Source organism: Bactrocera dorsalis, chromosome 5 (genome assembly GCF_023373825.1).
Source record: "Bactrocera dorsalis isolate Fly_Bdor chromosome 5, ASM2337382v1, whole genome shotgun sequence".
Lineage (NCBI taxonomy): Eukaryota > Metazoa > Arthropoda > Insecta > Diptera > Tephritidae > Bactrocera > Bactrocera dorsalis.
Window position 1 is genome coordinate 71,818,720 of NC_064307.1, and position 15,368 is coordinate 71,834,087.

Consider the following 15,368-nt stretch of genomic DNA (forward strand, 5'->3'; position numbering starts at 1 on the left):
CGTATATTTATTAACTGTGACATACACATAAAAATCTATTGTTAAGAATTTCCCATTCCAAATATTAATTTATTTTATAACAAAACTACTTAAAGCGTCAATAACGTATTAATTTTTAAAAGCGGACATAATATTGGCTAAAAATTCCTTCACTTCCGAATTCTGCAATAATGCGCGTTTTTTACCACTTAAAACCATACCTAAGATGTCTGGGCATTTCTCTTTGTCACGGGAGTATATATCTCGACCGTCCATCTCGTCACCACCGCCGCCACTACCTTCCTCAACGCCGGGTGATAAACATAAAGCACCGGCGCTTGCACTATGCACTGCATTTCCAGCCGACGATGGCACTGCGTTACCTACCAATGTTCCCTGTGCTTTGTGACGTTTGTTTTTGCGAGTTCTTCCGCCATCTTCAGCACTTATTTGCATTTGTGTCAGCGATTGTGTTTGTATTTTGGTGGTGTTTTTGTCCGTTCGCTTTTGATAGGGTCTCCGTGTTTTGGCTGGTTCTTTCTGTTGTTGTTTCTCTTTCCTTTTCGATGTTGATGTCGGCGCAGTGACGTCGTTTACTGTCGAACTCACGTTCACGTTTGCTGATTGTGGTGATTGTTGTGTTGCTGGTGCTGGTGCTGCAGTTGTCACTATTTCTCGTGTTTGATTCCCAGAAGGGTGAGTAATTATTTGTGTCTGTTGCAGTTGTATTTGGGGTTCCTGTTCTTGTTGGAGACGTCGTTTCACGTGCAAATTTAGACGCTCCTTGATAAGGCGACGCGGCTGTGCATCCGTTTCCGGTATTTGTGGTCCTTCTGTCTTAACAATTTGCAAATTTTCCGGTAATTCGGCCATAGTGTGCCCTTTACACTGCTGTAAGTACTATTCCACTTTTCTATGTGGCTGACAATTGAAGAAAGTAAACTATATTGGCAATGCTGTACAAATAACCCAGTGAACCATTATAAGTGAAGCTGATAACATATTGCAGCGTTTAGGAAGTATTTTCAAAACATTTAGTAGAATACAAGTGGAAAGTCACTATTCTTCGTAGTTAAACACAAAAATGTTTAAGTGTTTTTATTTAACCAAAATTGAAAGATAAATATTAAAATGATAGTGCAGTTTGTTCGCCTCCACCACCTTGCCGCGCATGACACTTTGCGCATATGTTTACTAAATCGCGCTCGTTTTGTTGCGTGCACTGGTATTTGTATTTGTATTTATTTTTCTTCCACCCTTCCCTCGGTAGTGAAACAGCTCCCTTGCACTCTATACAAGTGCGCTATTCTGCAGATGTCATTTGCGTGTGTATTCAGCACAGTGCTGCCAACCACCAGATACACAACACACCCTGTGTTGCCTGTCTTCTCGTTGGTAAGAAGAAACGTGTTTTGTGCAGAATTTTCAGTTCTTCATTTTCGATTTCGGTTTAGAATTTTGTTTGTAAACACGCGTGTGGCAAAAAAATATATATCCAAATATTGTTGAAAAATTAACTTTAACTTTCGTGGTAAGTGTAGTGCATTGGGGAATGTAAGGTTTGTTGAATTTAAGAAAAAATATTGGGGCTGCCGCTTATGAGCGCGCTGTTGCTCCCCAACATTGAAGCGGCTTTTCATTTTCAATAGATATACGTGTGTGTGTGTTTTTGCCTTTGCTCTGTACCTTCGTTGTGTGTTTTTCAATATTGGTGTTTTTTTTTTGGTTTATTTTTCTCGTTCGCAGTTCTGCTCAGCACAACACAAACATACAAACAACATAAAACGGCAGGGAAAACAACAACAGTAAGAAAAACAAAAACGACAAAAACAACATAGCAATCAGCCATTAGCCAACAGAGCCTGAGCCGTAGCCGTAGCCATAGCCAGCCAACGAACGACAGAGCCAAAAAATAAAGTGAAATAAATAGAAGAGGGGATGTGAGCTGCAAACGGAACAGGATCGATCGGATGTATTGAAAAGAGAAGTGCGCAAAGCGTGCGGAAAACAATTCAAATTTGGAAAAATCTTTTGAAACGCAGAAAAGGAAAAAACCTTGAGTTTTTATTGTCCAAAGCGACGAATTAAAGTGTTAATATTAGCAACAAGGGGACAGTGGCCGAATGTGAATAGTGTGCAAAACGTGCAAGTAAAAAAATTTTATATATTTTTTGTTAAAAGAAAAAGATATTAGTATTTTAGTAGGAACAGTAAATTGTGTAGAATAAAAATATAAGAATCATAACAGAAAAGCAAAAGCACCATAACATAACCAAGCGCAATTGTGGCGTAGCGCTAACACATTTTTTCGTTAGGAAAAAAGTGTAGAAAAAGCAGAATTAAGAAAAAGGCGCCGCATACAAATGGAATTCTTCCCCCACCAACAACAACCACATACAGCTCAGCAAGTAGATGACGGTTCTATATCCGGCCCGGCAACCAATATAAATACTATTAGTAGTAACAACAACAACAATAACAACATAAACAACGTTCGTAGCACAAATTATACCCCGCCCACCTCAAACACAATAAATAGTGCAGCAACAACGGACACCGTCGACGCTGCCACTGTAGCCATCGCCAAGGATATGCTCCAGTTGCATCATGGCAATGGTGCGATACTAACAAATAATAACAACAATAACACGAGTAACAGCAGTAATAATAATACTAGTAGCGCAGCCTTAGAGGTCATGAATACATCAACATCATCTAACGCCAACACCAATTCGGTAGTAATTGCAGCTGGTAGTGGCAGCAGTACAACCAACAGTGGTGTCGGGCCTAATGTAGGCGCCAATCTGAATACCAATCACCCACCTGCCCATGCCTCAACCGCCGGTAATTCGGGCGGCGGTGCATCAAATGTTTTAACAGCACCTGACAATGCGCTCGGCTTTCTAAAATACGACCAGGAGTTGTTATACATCACCGAGCCATGTACTATTATTGGACGAAACTCATCAACATCGCATGTGCACTTTCATGTTGCTGAAAACAATTTGGTGTCAAGAAAGCATTTTCAGGTTCATTACGATGGAGATGCACGTGACTTTTTCGTGCAGTGTCTAAGTAAAAATGGCATTTTCGTTGATGATTTTTTGCAACGACGAAATGCTGATCCGCTTCGATTACCTAACAGGTAAGTTCAGCGCCATAATCAATATTGAACCAATCACCTATGTATCTGTATATGAATGTAATAAATAACATACATATGTATCTCAAAAGCGCGGAGAAGAATTGCATGGTTAAATTTATCGAAACGCTATTTCTTTTAGTTTAAAACATTTGTAATTTTTTGTGTTGAAATTATTTAATACAATTTCCCTATTTTCAGCTGTTACTTTCGCTTTCCCAGCACCGAGATTCGCATACAATTCGAGAGTTTCGTACATGGTGGCGCTTTAAATGCTACTGGCGCGCTAACTAACTCGAACAACAGCGGCATATCGTATCATAACAATAGTCACAACAATGTGGCTGCCCTGCAGAACAACAGTGGAATAGGAGGAGGTGGCGGTGGGAGCGGAGGTTGCGCTCAATTCATTATTTCGCCTGCGCCACCCGATGATCACCATCATCCGCATGCGTCGTCTGGACCAACACCGCATGCGTCCACACATGTATCTCATCACCATCAACCGCATGTGTCCTCTAGTGCAGTGTCATCGTCAACACATCTGCTGCCGAATATGGATAATTCAAATGTGTACTCACCACTAAAGATATCCATACCGAAGAAGGAGCAGAAAAGCCCATATCTATCACCAACTGGCAAGTGGAATTTGTACTGTTTCTTATTCAAACACAAATGTGTATGCATTTGCATAATTATACACTGAGCGAAAATTAATTGCATATTATAGCAAATGCTTACTGTATAGCGTTAGATTTAATTACGTTTCAGAAGGAATTACATTCGATTTTTTTAGTATTTGTTTTGCTATTGCTTACTGGCGTACAAACTTTATTACATTACACTTGACGCAGTGTAAACAAATGAAAATACAAAAACAATGAAATGCGAAACAAAGCGCCGCTTTGTGTGCACACTGAAAAAACGAATCGGAACAAAACAAAAAGTAAATATTATCTGCAAATGTACACCCATGTCATATCTACATACATTTACACTAATACATGCGAATTTGTATGCTACCTTCTACCATTTTTTTGTTTTTACAAATTGCGTACAAACTGCGTAATTATATGTTGTGCAAATTTTTAATTGCAAACGTTGCACGTGGCTCTAAATTAATTTTAGAAATCTACCAACAACAACACAAACGTGTGAATGAGGTTAAAACTACTCTCTTACGTCATAAAAAAATAGCCGGAAATGTGTTATGTTGAGGTTGTAACATGTAAATATTTACACAAATAATTATTACACAAAGAAAATACAATTTTATTTTAAAAACGCATACGTGGAATATTAGGGAATATGAATTTATTTGTAAGATTAACTATTAGGAATATTAACATATTTTAATATTTATTTAATTATTTAGTTTTGTTTGTGTTTTATGTAAAAAACTGTAACAAATAACCGTTTAAGTGACAATTGCAATAACAATAATACTTTTAAATCTTACAGGTACAATAAGTGCTGCTAATAGTTGTCCAGCCAGCCCTAGACAAGGTTTTCATCAGAACCAAGCCAATTACAACAACTATACCAACAACAATTTACAAAACGTAAAAACAATTGCATAAACTAATGATTTAATATTTTTAATGCCAAAGTATTTTCTTTTCAGCAAGACCTATTCCAAACACCATCAACAGCTAGCTATAACCACAATGAGAAACCACCATATAGCTATGCTCAGTTGATTGTTCAAGCTATATCCGCAGCACCGGATAAACAATTGACACTTTCTGGCATTTATTCATTTATAGTCAAGCATTATCCGTACTATCGTAAAGAAACAAACAAGGGTTGGCAGAACTCCATACGCCATAATCTCAGTTTGAATAGGTAAATGTTTAAAAATACCTACCTTGTATTTTCAGCGTCAGTATATCTAAATTTACTTTTATTTTTAGGTATTTCATTAAAGTTGCACGCTCTCAAGATGAGCCGGGCAAGGGCAGTTTCTGGCGTATTGATCCTGACAGTGGCGCCAAGTTGATTGATCACAGCTACAAGAAACGGCGTCAACGTAGCAGCCAAGGTTTTCGCCCAACATACGGCATGCCACGTTCGGCACCAGTCTCACCGAGTCATATGGGTACACCGAATCTTGCATATATTTTATTCAATAATTTTTTATTTACATTTTTATTATTATTAAAATGCAGACAATTCGCGTGAGAGTTCACCACTGCAGGATTTCGTTTTGCAATCGGCCCCTGGATCGCCGGGCATGTCTATTGAGCAACGCGCAGCCGATGGTGGTAATAAGTCAACTAGCAAGCGATAGCGCGTTTGTTTTTCTTTTAGTATAATTACAATAAAATAATGTGCGTTGAATTGCAGATATTATGTACAACAACACAACTCAGAATATGCACCAATCGACGGCTAACAATTCCCACAATCAATACAAGTAATTTTTATTTGGTTTTCAATATTTTTTATTATATTGCATCATGTTCATATATATTTTCTTTTAGTTTTGCTAAATTAAAAACTTAAAGCTATGATTTCTCCTGCTTAATACCATTTTATTTTTAGTTTTTTTCGGTGCTAATTTTTTTGTGCCAATATTTTGAAAAATATTTTTTTTTTTAGAATTATAATTTTTTTATATTTATTTTATTTGCAATCTGCCTAAAAATATTCATTTAAACTCTGAATAGTCATTTCATTAAAGTTAGCACCAGTTTTACACTTCATTCTTTTTATTATTATTTTTTTTGCCAATTTAAAAAATATGAACTCATTACCATGAGAAACTATCTAGCGCTTGTACTCATTTCTAAACAAATCCTTTTCAGCAGTAGCGGAAGCCCATACTATGTTTCAAATCAAAATTCAACCATTGCCGGTGTACAGCAACAACAACAACAGCATCTACACAACGAGAGCGGAGTGACCATTGGTGGTGGCAGCGGCAACGGTGTTGGTGCCTTGATAGCACTCAAACGTAATCATGCTATGGCAGCTGGCGCACAGCAACAACAACAACAGCAGCAGCAACAACATCAACATCAAGTGCAAACGTTGCATCCCGACATTATATACGAGGAAATGCCCACTGATTACAGTGGAAATATGGAATCTGGCGATGAAGGTTGCAGTATTGGCGGTGGTAATGGCGCCGGCAGCAGCGCTTCATGCGACGCTTCCAAACGCCCCAAATATTTATCCGAAGTACTCTGATATGTTGCTGTTTCTGTTTCAGTTTCTTCTAATGTCTGCAAGTAATTAAAAAAAATTTACAAAAGAATGTAAAATTTTAAAAATTGAACTAATGGCAAAGATTTGTCACAGTAAAATACCCCATACACATACATACAACAAATTTAAAAAGAGAAAACTAGAGCACACAAAAGTTGAGATTTACTATAAATGGAAAATGTAAAATGCGTAAACCAATTCGGAAATATGTAATAATTTTAACAGACAAATCAGCAATGTGTAAAACACTTCACGTTTTTTTTTTTTTTTATTAAACCTTCAGTATGCGAAGACCATATTCAAAGGCAAATTGTCTATGAAACCTTGTATCAAGCTTTTAATAGTAAATAACTGTCTACAAATAGTAAACAGCGCTTTTGATGATTTACATGAATTTTAAATTTCGCTCGAAATGTCTTCTTTCATCTAAATTGACTGCAAGTATTAGATAAGTTCTATTTAATTATAATTACTATAAATACGATATATTTCTGAATTGGACTAAAGCGACATTAGAAAACTACAGTGGGTCAGAGTGTAGTAGAAGACATAATATAATAGAAGACACATTCACACAAAAAAAAACATAACAAAATTGAGAAAATGTTAAACTAACATTATTTACAAAATATTTCGTTGAAGATATAGAAAATGAAAACAGTAAACCGGTATCACAAGAAAAATCAAGAAACACATGAAGCCAACCAACCAAGAAACATCTTTATTACTATTATAACCCATCGGTATATTGAATTTGACAAGCAAAGTATGTGAACAAAAATAATTGTTTTATTGTTTTTTAATCTTTCTAAAATATGAATATATACAAACTCCCTATATTGCTTTAATATTTGTTGTTGTAATGATTTATTCGTTTAACGATTATCAAAATTGTATCCCTAGCATACTGTATAGATGTACTTGTATACTCTGGACGAATTCAATATGCTTGATGATGCTATATATTATACTAGAATGAATGGGAGTAAAAAGTAACACAAAAAAGTTATAATATGCGAAATGCAAACAAAAAAATATATAAAGAACAAAAAAAGCAAAAATCTAATTTAAAAAATTGTAAACTAATGAAAGTAGTACATTTTAAATGATGGGAAAAATAATTACTTAATATGCGAGTAATAAATATTAATGCTAAAAAGAATTAAGCAGCATGTTTGGCAGAAAGCCTAGACGGTGTATACAAAACAAAAGCAAAGCTAGTAAGTAAAAGCAAAATAAATGAATCATAGTTGTGTGGCAACTGCAAAGGAGCAAAAGAATTAATTACCTATCTCTACATACCTACAATTATATCGAACCTAAATCTAGAAAAACAAATTAAAACTAATACAAAAAAGTTAATTTAAATAAAAAAATATTATAAAACAAGTAAACAAAAAAAAAAAGAACCCTACAAACAAATTTATGGTAAAGATAAAATGTATAATGATGATTGCACTTTATTTCTATTATAATAAAGAAAACTCCATTTCAATGTTTGGACAAAATGTGTATTGAGAAAAAATACAAAGAATATAGATAATCTCTGTGTATTCTTCAATCTTCAAAATATCAATGTAAAATGTGCTGTTTTGACTTGTTTCAAGTTTTTCTTCGAAAATTCAAGTGTAGTTTTCTTCTATGAACAAGATAATCAAGCATTAAAACAGTTCAGATCTAGAAAAAAACTAGATCGCCATCTAGAAAAAATGTGATGATTAGCCTAAAAACGTACAACACAAATTAAATTACGTAATTTCAGACTTCATTTTTATTAAATTAAAACGTTCTAAACAGCGGTGTTTTTCATAATTATTACAGTATTTTAGCAAAGTATTTAAATACATATAAGTACAATATATGTAAGGAAGCATTTGTTTAAATAATGAATTCTGTTTATTGATTGCATGTTTTACACAGCCGTATGGACAACATCAAAAAACGAAATCAACTAAATGCGAATGAAGAACAATTGGAAAAGCATTAAAAATGAGCAACAGGTTAAAATTTTAGCAGCCACAACGTGTACGTCGCGTATCGAGCAAATGTTCCATCCATTGATGTGGATTGGACTTGTCTACTACGTCAGAACGATGCAGCCGTTTACCTTGTGAAAGCAATTCACAAAAGTTAACCACCGTAGCATCGTAACCGCAAGTGTTAACACATGTGACGTTGCCATCGCGGTCGAACAAATATGCCAGATATTTTAAACGTTTTAAATCACCGTATATGGAAGTTTCATTTATACTACCAACACCAGCATGCGAAAACGTTGCACCAAAGAGGTGTATGTTGAAAAAAGGCACTGCCCGTAGGTCTTTTATAGTACCAGCCATATTTATGGCAGCCACATAACCATGATATTGTGCCACTTGTAAATGTTTAACGTTTTGTCTTTGATTAGCATTCGAGAAGAGTGGTGCATTGGCAATATCACCGCCCACATAGATGTTGGGTACCAGCGTCATTAAATGCATGTCCGTATCAATTGTGCCATCAGCATTTATGGGCAAGCTCGAGTCGATTAGCCAAGTAGTATTAGCCACTACACCCACAGCAATGATTAATACATCGCATGGATACTTATAACCATCACTTGTTCTGATTTCAGAGATTCTAACTCCATCCTCGCTCAATATTTCTTTAATTCTACTTTCCATTTTCATTTGTACACCCTTTTCGCGGTATAATTGCAATAAACGCTCACCGACATCTCTGCCAACAGTGCTCTCTAGAGGATATTTCTTATTGCAAACCAGCACAACCTTTTAACATTGAAACATTATCTTTTATAAGTTTTAATTATGCTATTAAATGCCATACTCACCGATTTTACTTTGGTAACTATAGAGGAAACAAATTCCATATTAATGAAACCCCCTCCTACACATACTAAATTCGTTTTTGATTTTAACACATGCATAATTGTTTGGAGATCTCTATAATCATGTATGGAAAATACATTTCTTAAATCATTACCGTTGACAGGCATTCTAGTTGGCTTTGAACCAGTCGCAATGAAAAGTTTATCATAAGTAATTAATTGACCGTTCGAACAGCTAACCGTTCTCATGGCTGTGTCCAATTTAATTGCCTCCACACCCAATATTACCTCAATATTATTTTCCTCATAAAAATCGCTATCGCGGAAATATAATTCTGTTATATCTCCTTGCCATACTTTTGAGAGTGGTGCGCGATCGTAAGGTAAATAGTCCTCACGACACAATATTATTATGCGTCCTGTGTAGCCCTCTTGACGTAATGTTTCAGCGCATGTAGCCGTTGCAACTCCACCGCCTACCAACAAAAATATACGTTCATCAGACTTATTGTATTCTACCATTTTCTTTGTGCGCCGTATCTTATTGAGATCCTTGATTCTCGCACGCACTTGAACCTCTCCATTTGTAGCTATTTCAACCGGATATGTTGGCAATGAATCTAAGCCCGGAAAATCCTCTATATCACCAGTTCTTATATTATAACAAGAACCATGACGTGAGCAACGTATACGTCCATGTCCTAATATGCCTTTAACCAAAGGCGCACCTTGATGTGGACACGTTGCTCCGATGGCCCAGATTCGATCGTTTTGACGAATTAACAACAGCTTATTGTTTTCGTCAAAATTGTACTCTTTAACTTCGTCATTATTAATTTCCGTTTCATTACAAATGGAAACCAAATCAGTAAATTCAGACATTATTTTGCGTAAAATAAAATATTTTCCGATTTTTTTTTGTGCTGTCAAATAAATTTCGATATTTTAATTTGAAAATCAGCTCTGACATTTTCGGAAAAAATGAAAATCAGGGTGATACTTTGATTTCACAAGACTTTATTTATCAATCATTATTATTTTTAATAAACTTTAATTCATACCATTTACAATAATCACAATTTAACGATTTTTTTAAATTATGTAAATGAAATGATTTTTATTAAAGGCACAATGATTTCCTCTATTGCACTTCCGTTATTATTGCGAATTATTGCTCAATAACGCATGCAACCCTTCAATTTGCCGCCATTGGCTCCAATTGGATTTCGCCGCAGTTCTGTTAGATTTACCTTTAATTCATTCGGTTCATAATCGACTTTCGCACTGTTCGAAGCTGTCGCATTTTGCTTAAACAACGCGTGTACAATTTATATTATTACAAAAATATTAAAAAATATTTAATAATGCCTGCTAAAGCTGTAAGTGTAATCAACGGTGATGTCAAGGGTACCGTTTACTTCGAGCAGAAGGTAAGGCACAGACTTTTTATCTATCTTTAATACTTTGGGGGTCCAAGGTCATGTCACCGGCTGACATTGTGAAATAAAATTTCTCAAAACTACAAGGAATGATTTTCATATATAAAAAGTTTAATAATTAACAGAATATTTAAAATTAAGTAATTAACAGGATAAAGTGTTTATTTACATATACATATGTATAAGTTTACAACTGCATATAAGCATGAATAAGCACTTTTAGTATAGATTACAAACTCCATAATAAGTACACAGGTATCTACATAGTTATCAGTTTCATTGCGATGTGTTAATTCTTCTACATATGTATGCGTTGGGGTACTTAGGGTTGCGAGACGCCTCTGCTGTTAAAAAATAACATCCAATTGAGTGCTTGTTATCAAATTTGTAATAGAATATTTAATTATATAGGTAAAAAGCTTATTTTTTCAAGTAGTTGATGAATATTATAATGCGTTGTCATTTATTTTAGATATATAATCCTCTTTATATACATATATATTATGTATTTAGCTAAAGTGCATAAGTATACACGTCTCTTATGACATGTTATTCAAGTAATTTAAACTGGAATTTATTTACATATTTTAAATTTTTTGTGAAATATTTTGTATTTTTTTAGGATGAGTCGTCACCCGTAATAGTCACCGGTGAAGTTTCTGGACTTTCTAAAGGTCTTCATGGCTTCCATGTACATGAATTTGGAGATAACACTAACGGTTGCACCTCAGCTGGGCCACATTTTAATCCTGCTGGCAAGGAACATGGTGCGCCAACCGACGAAAATCGTCATTTGGGTGATTTGGGCAATATTGAAGCCAGCGGCGATGGACCAACCAAGGTTTCAAAGCCCAATAATTTAAATTTATTTCTAATACTAATTTTCTATTTAAATATTTCTGCTAGGTTAACATCAGCGATAAATTAATTACATTGTTCGGAGCTAATAGCATCGTGGGACGTACTGTTGTTGTGCATGCTGATCCCGATGATTTGGGCAAAGGTGGCCACGAATTGAGCAAGTCAACTGGCAACGCTGGTGCACGTCTTGGCTGTGGTGTGATTGGTATCACCAAGAACTAAGTTGGTTTACTTTTGGTTTTGCTTAACTGGGGAGTGTTAAGGGATGTAATTACATTAAACATATAAAATATAGTACATATGCATTAAAATATTAGATATCGAAACAAAATTGGCGAATTTCTAATTGTAAAAGATAACTTAAAGTTATCGCTTACTTTTGAATTTAATTACCAGTTTTAACGTTAAAAATAAAACATATGTGGTGAATTGGAAAATCGTTTTAGTATTTGATTATTAATACCATGAGCTCATAGACAAGCATTGAAGTTCTTTTTCCGAAATAGGATAGATACTATGATAAATTCTTTTAATTTTATTCGACCTCAAAAGCTTTCCTTGTGGTCTATTTTTGTGCTTTGAAACAAGAAAAAAAAACGAAGATCACACACTTTTAGCGTTATCGCATGATGAAATTATATATTTTTCCATGTTTTTGTATTTTAATCATTTATATGCAATTGTAAAATCATATCAAAGTAGTTTACTTTTACAGTGCATGTGCATAAATTACATTTAGAACGAATACAAAATAGAGTTTTGCGTTCCAATTTAATTTAACTATTTGCTGCTTCAATTTCTTTGTAAACTTCACGTTTGTATTCATCTAATCCTCCTTCCATGCCGCGCACTGTACGATTGCCGCACACCCACAGTTCTTTGCATACCACTTTTATCAGACGTTCGTCGTGAGATACTAATATAACACCGCCCTGAAGAAGCACAAACAATTGTTTCATCAGCGAAATACATATTTATATTAACAACAATACAATTACCTTAAATGCATTAATAGCTCGACCTAAGGCATCAATGGTCTCAATATCCAGGTGATTGGTAGGTTCATCAAGCACTAAGAAGTTAGGATCGGCTGAAATTATATTTACTATTAGTTTTAAAACATTCCAATATAATTAGATAATTTTATACCCATGCACATTTTCGCCAAAGCGACACGAGATTTTTGTCCTCCCGACAAACTAGCAATGCTTTGCAAAGCTAATTGTCCTGATATGCCAAAACTGCCCAATTGCCGACGATATTCCTCATCCGGCCGCCCTGGGAAGAGTTCTGCCAATACACCCACACAAGTAGTATTCATGTTAAGGTGATCAACATGATGTTGCGCAAAATAGCCAATTCGCAGACCACGATGCGAGATGATGTTGCCATGTATTGTAGTCAATTGACCAACAATGATTTTAAGAAGTGTGGTTTTACCTGCGCCATTTTCTCCCACCTATTAAAATAAATTGCAAAATTATATAATGTTTGAAAGCAATGTTCCAAGCTAAAACTTACAATACATATTCTTGAATCTGAGGTAGCTGATAGATTCACATTTTTAAAAACGGGTAATGGATCTGTGTCCTTGTATCTAAATTCGATTTCTGATAAAGCTAAGACCGGGGGATTTAATGGTTCAACTTCGGGGAATTTCAGTTTAACCTCAACTTCCTTTTCGACAGGCTTCAATTCCGGCCTACAAAAAGATACACGAGTTTTTAGAAATAGCTATTTTCATTGGTTTCTTTTTAAATATAATAACTTACAGCTTTTCCAACATTTTGATTTTCGATTGTACCGAAGATGCACGATTTGCATTGTAACGGAAACGATCGATAAACTCTTGCACATGCGCGCGGTGTGCCATTTGTGCTTCGTATTCGCGTCGTTGGGCCTTTAATTTCTCGGTCTTTGTCTTTTCAAACTGCTCATAATTACCTCTGAAAAAAAAAATCTCAATTCATATAAAAATTAGCAAGACATTTTATATTAACTTACTTGTAAGCCTCAAGCGCCTGGGAATGCAGATGTATGATATCGGTTGGAACAGTTTCCAAAAAGTTACGGTCGTGAGAAACAACTAACAATGTTGTTGGCCAGGATTGAAGGTAATTTTCAAGCCATATGATGGCCTTTATGTCCAACATGTTCGTCGGTTCATCGAGCAGTAGTAGATCGGGCTTGGAAAAGAGTGCACGTGCTAAAGCTAAACGCATACGCCAACCACCGGAAAATGATTTAGTTGGTCTTTGCTGCATATCAGCGTCGAAACCAAGACCACGCAATATAACAGAAGCTCTTGCCACCGCTTTATCAGCTTCAATATTTTGCAGCTGTGCGTATACTTCGTTCAACTCTGTACTTAACTTCGTGTCTTGCACTCCGCTATTTAAAGTGGCAAGTATTTCCTTTTCGCGTGTTAGCAACCGATTACGTTCAAGGTCACATTCCAAGACACTATCGACGGCTTTTGTATCGTCACCAACAACTTCTTGTTCTACATGCAATACGCTAATGTGTGAGGGTATCGCCAATTGCCGATCTGAAATCATGCGTAGAAGTGTCGTTTTACCCAAACCATTACGGCCGACAAGGCCATATCGACGACCCAAAGAGAGCAGTAAATTTGCGTTTTGCAGCAAAACTCTAGAATAAGAAAACTTATACATTTTAGAGATATGTTGCATTAAATCAAGCCGATTATATGTTCAATTACTTATCGCCAAATGCCAAATCGAAATTCTCTATTTTTATATCCATCGAGCGATTTGTGCCTTTTTGCTCCATTTTCGTATTCTTCTTACTCAGCACTTGTGATGCTGTAGCAGTTTGCAGTTTGACTGGTGCAGCAACAGCTGATTTCACAACATCCTGCCGCTTTTCCTGCTTTTGCTGTAGCTTTGCTTCGGCTTTCTCTAACTTTTTGCTGTTCACTTTCTGGAGTTACATGGGGAGGAGGGTAAATAAAATGTGAAATATTTTTTCAAGTACTCACCGATCCACCATCTTTCGTAGTAAGCCATATGCTTTGCATATTCTTATCAACATTTTCCATCTCTTTGGCCATAGCGGCAATATTTACCGGTGCATTTAATACTTTACGTACCTCATTTTTTGTATTCTTTTTAATTATGTTAAAGAACTCATCACAAAGGTCTCTGACATAAAAATTACATATTTACAAATATGCTTTAAAAATTTTGTTGGGCTTGAAGTACCTTATGTTCTCCTCAGATTTTCCCGTATCAATGCTTTGCAGTATATCTCCTACAGCTTCGTATATGTCATCGCATGACTCAAAATCTTCCAAACTACCACAAAGCACACCTAAAACACATAGTTAGGTTTATCACACGCAACAAAATTTATTTGTTAGGATTTGCTCACCCTCTACGTAATCCTTTAGCTCATTGTCAATGGCTGGAAATTCACGCTCCAAAATATCAGTGAATTGGCTCATGTTTATGCTTTTGCGCTCTTTTCTTTAACTTTTAATAAAAATTATGCTTTCACTAGCAACAACTAATCGCACCCAATGAATATGTATGCTCTTGAACTGGATTACCCGACAGCAAATTTAACCGAATTGCCTACTCTACACAATTTTGATAGCACTTTTTATGACAAGTTACTCACAATTTGTTTAAGTTAACATTACCACAGTGCTATATGAAATTGGAGCGATATTTTGCACAATTTAGCAACAATTTGTGCATCAATCGCTACACGCAAAACGCAGGAAATCGGGAAAGGCCAGATAACCAGACAAAACCACCAGCTGCAACAGTGACAATTGTGCGATGTCAAACACATGTGGTGTTGCCATATTATTACAATGTTGCTTTTACGACATACAGGTGTCATACTGATATTACACGAAACTGAGAACAGTAGTGTTTCCCGT

The 15,368-nt window shown here is 35.5% G+C and overlaps 5 protein-coding genes across 7 annotated transcripts; 2 read left to right on the forward strand and 3 right to left on the reverse strand.

The window, feature by feature from the left end:
- Positions 1 to 36: 36 nt before the first annotated feature.
- Positions 37 to 939, reverse strand: LOC105229451 (uncharacterized). Its single transcript, XM_011209754.4, has one exon. The coding sequence runs from the start codon at positions 850 to 852 to the stop codon at positions 109 to 111; it is 744 nt and encodes a 247-aa protein (XP_011208056.2). The 5' UTR covers positions 853 to 939; the 3' UTR covers positions 37 to 108.
- Positions 535 to 7,875, forward strand: LOC105229452 (putative uncharacterized protein DDB_G0289263). 3 transcript variants are annotated; one of them, XM_029551623.2, is made up of 9 exons: positions 535 to 675; positions 1,726 to 3,124; positions 3,323 to 3,759; positions 4,583 to 4,683; positions 4,746 to 4,966; positions 5,035 to 5,219; positions 5,290 to 5,385; positions 5,468 to 5,537; positions 5,932 to 7,875. In XM_029551623.2, exons 2-9 carry the CDS (start codon positions 2,343 to 2,345, stop codon positions 6,311 to 6,313), a joined length of 2,274 nt encoding a protein of 757 aa, XP_029407483.2. In that variant the 5' UTR covers positions 535 to 675; positions 1,726 to 2,342; the 3' UTR covers positions 6,314 to 7,875. The 3 variants fall into 3 exon arrangements, with proteins under 3 accessions (XP_029407483.2, XP_019847057.2, XP_019847056.2); XM_019991498.3 differs by lacking the exon at positions 535 to 675 and adding an exon at positions 1,323 to 1,510; XM_019991497.3 differs by lacking the exon at positions 535 to 675 and adding an exon at positions 1,323 to 1,510 and having other exon boundaries at positions 5,929 to 6,450.
- Positions 7,876 to 8,133: 258 nt separating this feature from the next.
- LOC105229448 (apoptosis-inducing factor 3) lies at positions 8,134 to 10,269 on the reverse strand. Its single transcript, XM_011209750.4, has 2 exons — positions 9,162 to 10,269; positions 8,134 to 9,099 (listed from the first exon to the last, which is right to left on the reverse strand). The coding sequence occupies exons 1-2, from the start codon at positions 10,038 to 10,040 to the stop codon at positions 8,341 to 8,343; spliced, it is 1,638 nt and encodes a 545-aa protein (XP_011208052.1). The 5' UTR covers positions 10,041 to 10,269; the 3' UTR covers positions 8,134 to 8,340.
- A 157-nt stretch (positions 10,270 to 10,426) lies between these two features.
- Positions 10,427 to 11,890, forward strand: LOC105229447 (superoxide dismutase [Cu-Zn]). The gene is given in 3 exon segments (NM_001304976.1): positions 10,427 to 10,588; positions 11,220 to 11,438; positions 11,504 to 11,890. Coding segments are annotated over 3 exon segments (462 nt in total). The 5' UTR covers positions 10,427 to 10,522; the 3' UTR covers positions 11,681 to 11,890.
- Positions 11,891 to 12,064: 174 nt separating this feature from the next.
- LOC105229446 (ATP-binding cassette sub-family F member 3) lies at positions 12,065 to 15,264 on the reverse strand. Its single transcript, XM_011209748.4, has 10 exons — positions 14,852 to 15,264; positions 14,683 to 14,791; positions 14,460 to 14,622; positions 14,181 to 14,401; positions 13,463 to 14,110; positions 13,231 to 13,404; positions 12,980 to 13,160; positions 12,608 to 12,917; positions 12,457 to 12,548; positions 12,065 to 12,390 (listed from the first exon to the last, which is right to left on the reverse strand). The coding sequence occupies exons 1-10, from the start codon at positions 14,922 to 14,924 to the stop codon at positions 12,235 to 12,237; spliced, it is 2,127 nt and encodes a 708-aa protein (XP_011208050.1). The 5' UTR covers positions 14,925 to 15,264; the 3' UTR covers positions 12,065 to 12,234.
- Positions 15,265 to 15,368: the final 104 nt, after the last annotated feature.

What these genes read in the sequence shown, in the direction of transcription:
- LOC105229448 (XM_011209750.4), bottom strand. Translation starts at nt 10,040, where the DNA reads ATGTCTGAATTTACTGATTTGGTTTCCATTTGTAATGAAACGGAAATT. An exon ending in TAGTTACCAAAGTAAAATCG is followed by an intron (nt 9,100 to 9,161) that starts GTGAGTATGGCA and finishes CAATGTTAAAAG; the next exon opens with GTTGTGCTGGTTTGCAATAA.
- LOC105229446 (XM_011209748.4), bottom strand. Translation starts at nt 14,924, where the DNA reads ATGAGCCAATTCACTGATATTTTGGAGCGTGAATTTCCAGCCATTGAC. An exon ending in GCTAAAGGATTACGTAGAGG is followed by an intron (nt 14,792 to 14,851) that starts GTGAGCAAATCC and finishes TATGTGTTTTAG; the next exon opens with GTGTGCTTTGTGGTAGTTTG. An exon ending in CAGATTCAAGAATATGTATT is followed by an intron (nt 12,918 to 12,979) that starts GTAAGTTTTAGC and finishes TTATTTTAATAG; the next exon opens with GTGGGAGAAAATGGCGCAGG.
- LOC105229452 (XM_019991497.3), top strand. Translation starts at nt 2,343, where the DNA reads ATGGAATTCTTCCCCCACCAACAACAACCACATACAGCTCAGCAAGTA. An exon ending in CCCATATCTATCACCAACTG is followed by an intron (nt 3,760 to 4,582) that starts GCAAGTGGAATT and finishes TAAATCTTACAG; the next exon opens with GTACAATAAGTGCTGCTAAT. An exon ending in AGTCTCACCGAGTCATATGG is followed by an intron (nt 5,220 to 5,289) that starts GTACACCGAATC and finishes ATTAAAATGCAG; the next exon opens with ACAATTCGCGTGAGAGTTCA.
- LOC105229451 (XM_011209754.4), bottom strand. Translation starts at nt 852, where the DNA reads ATGGCCGAATTACCGGAAAATTTGCAAATTGTTAAGACAGAAGGACCA.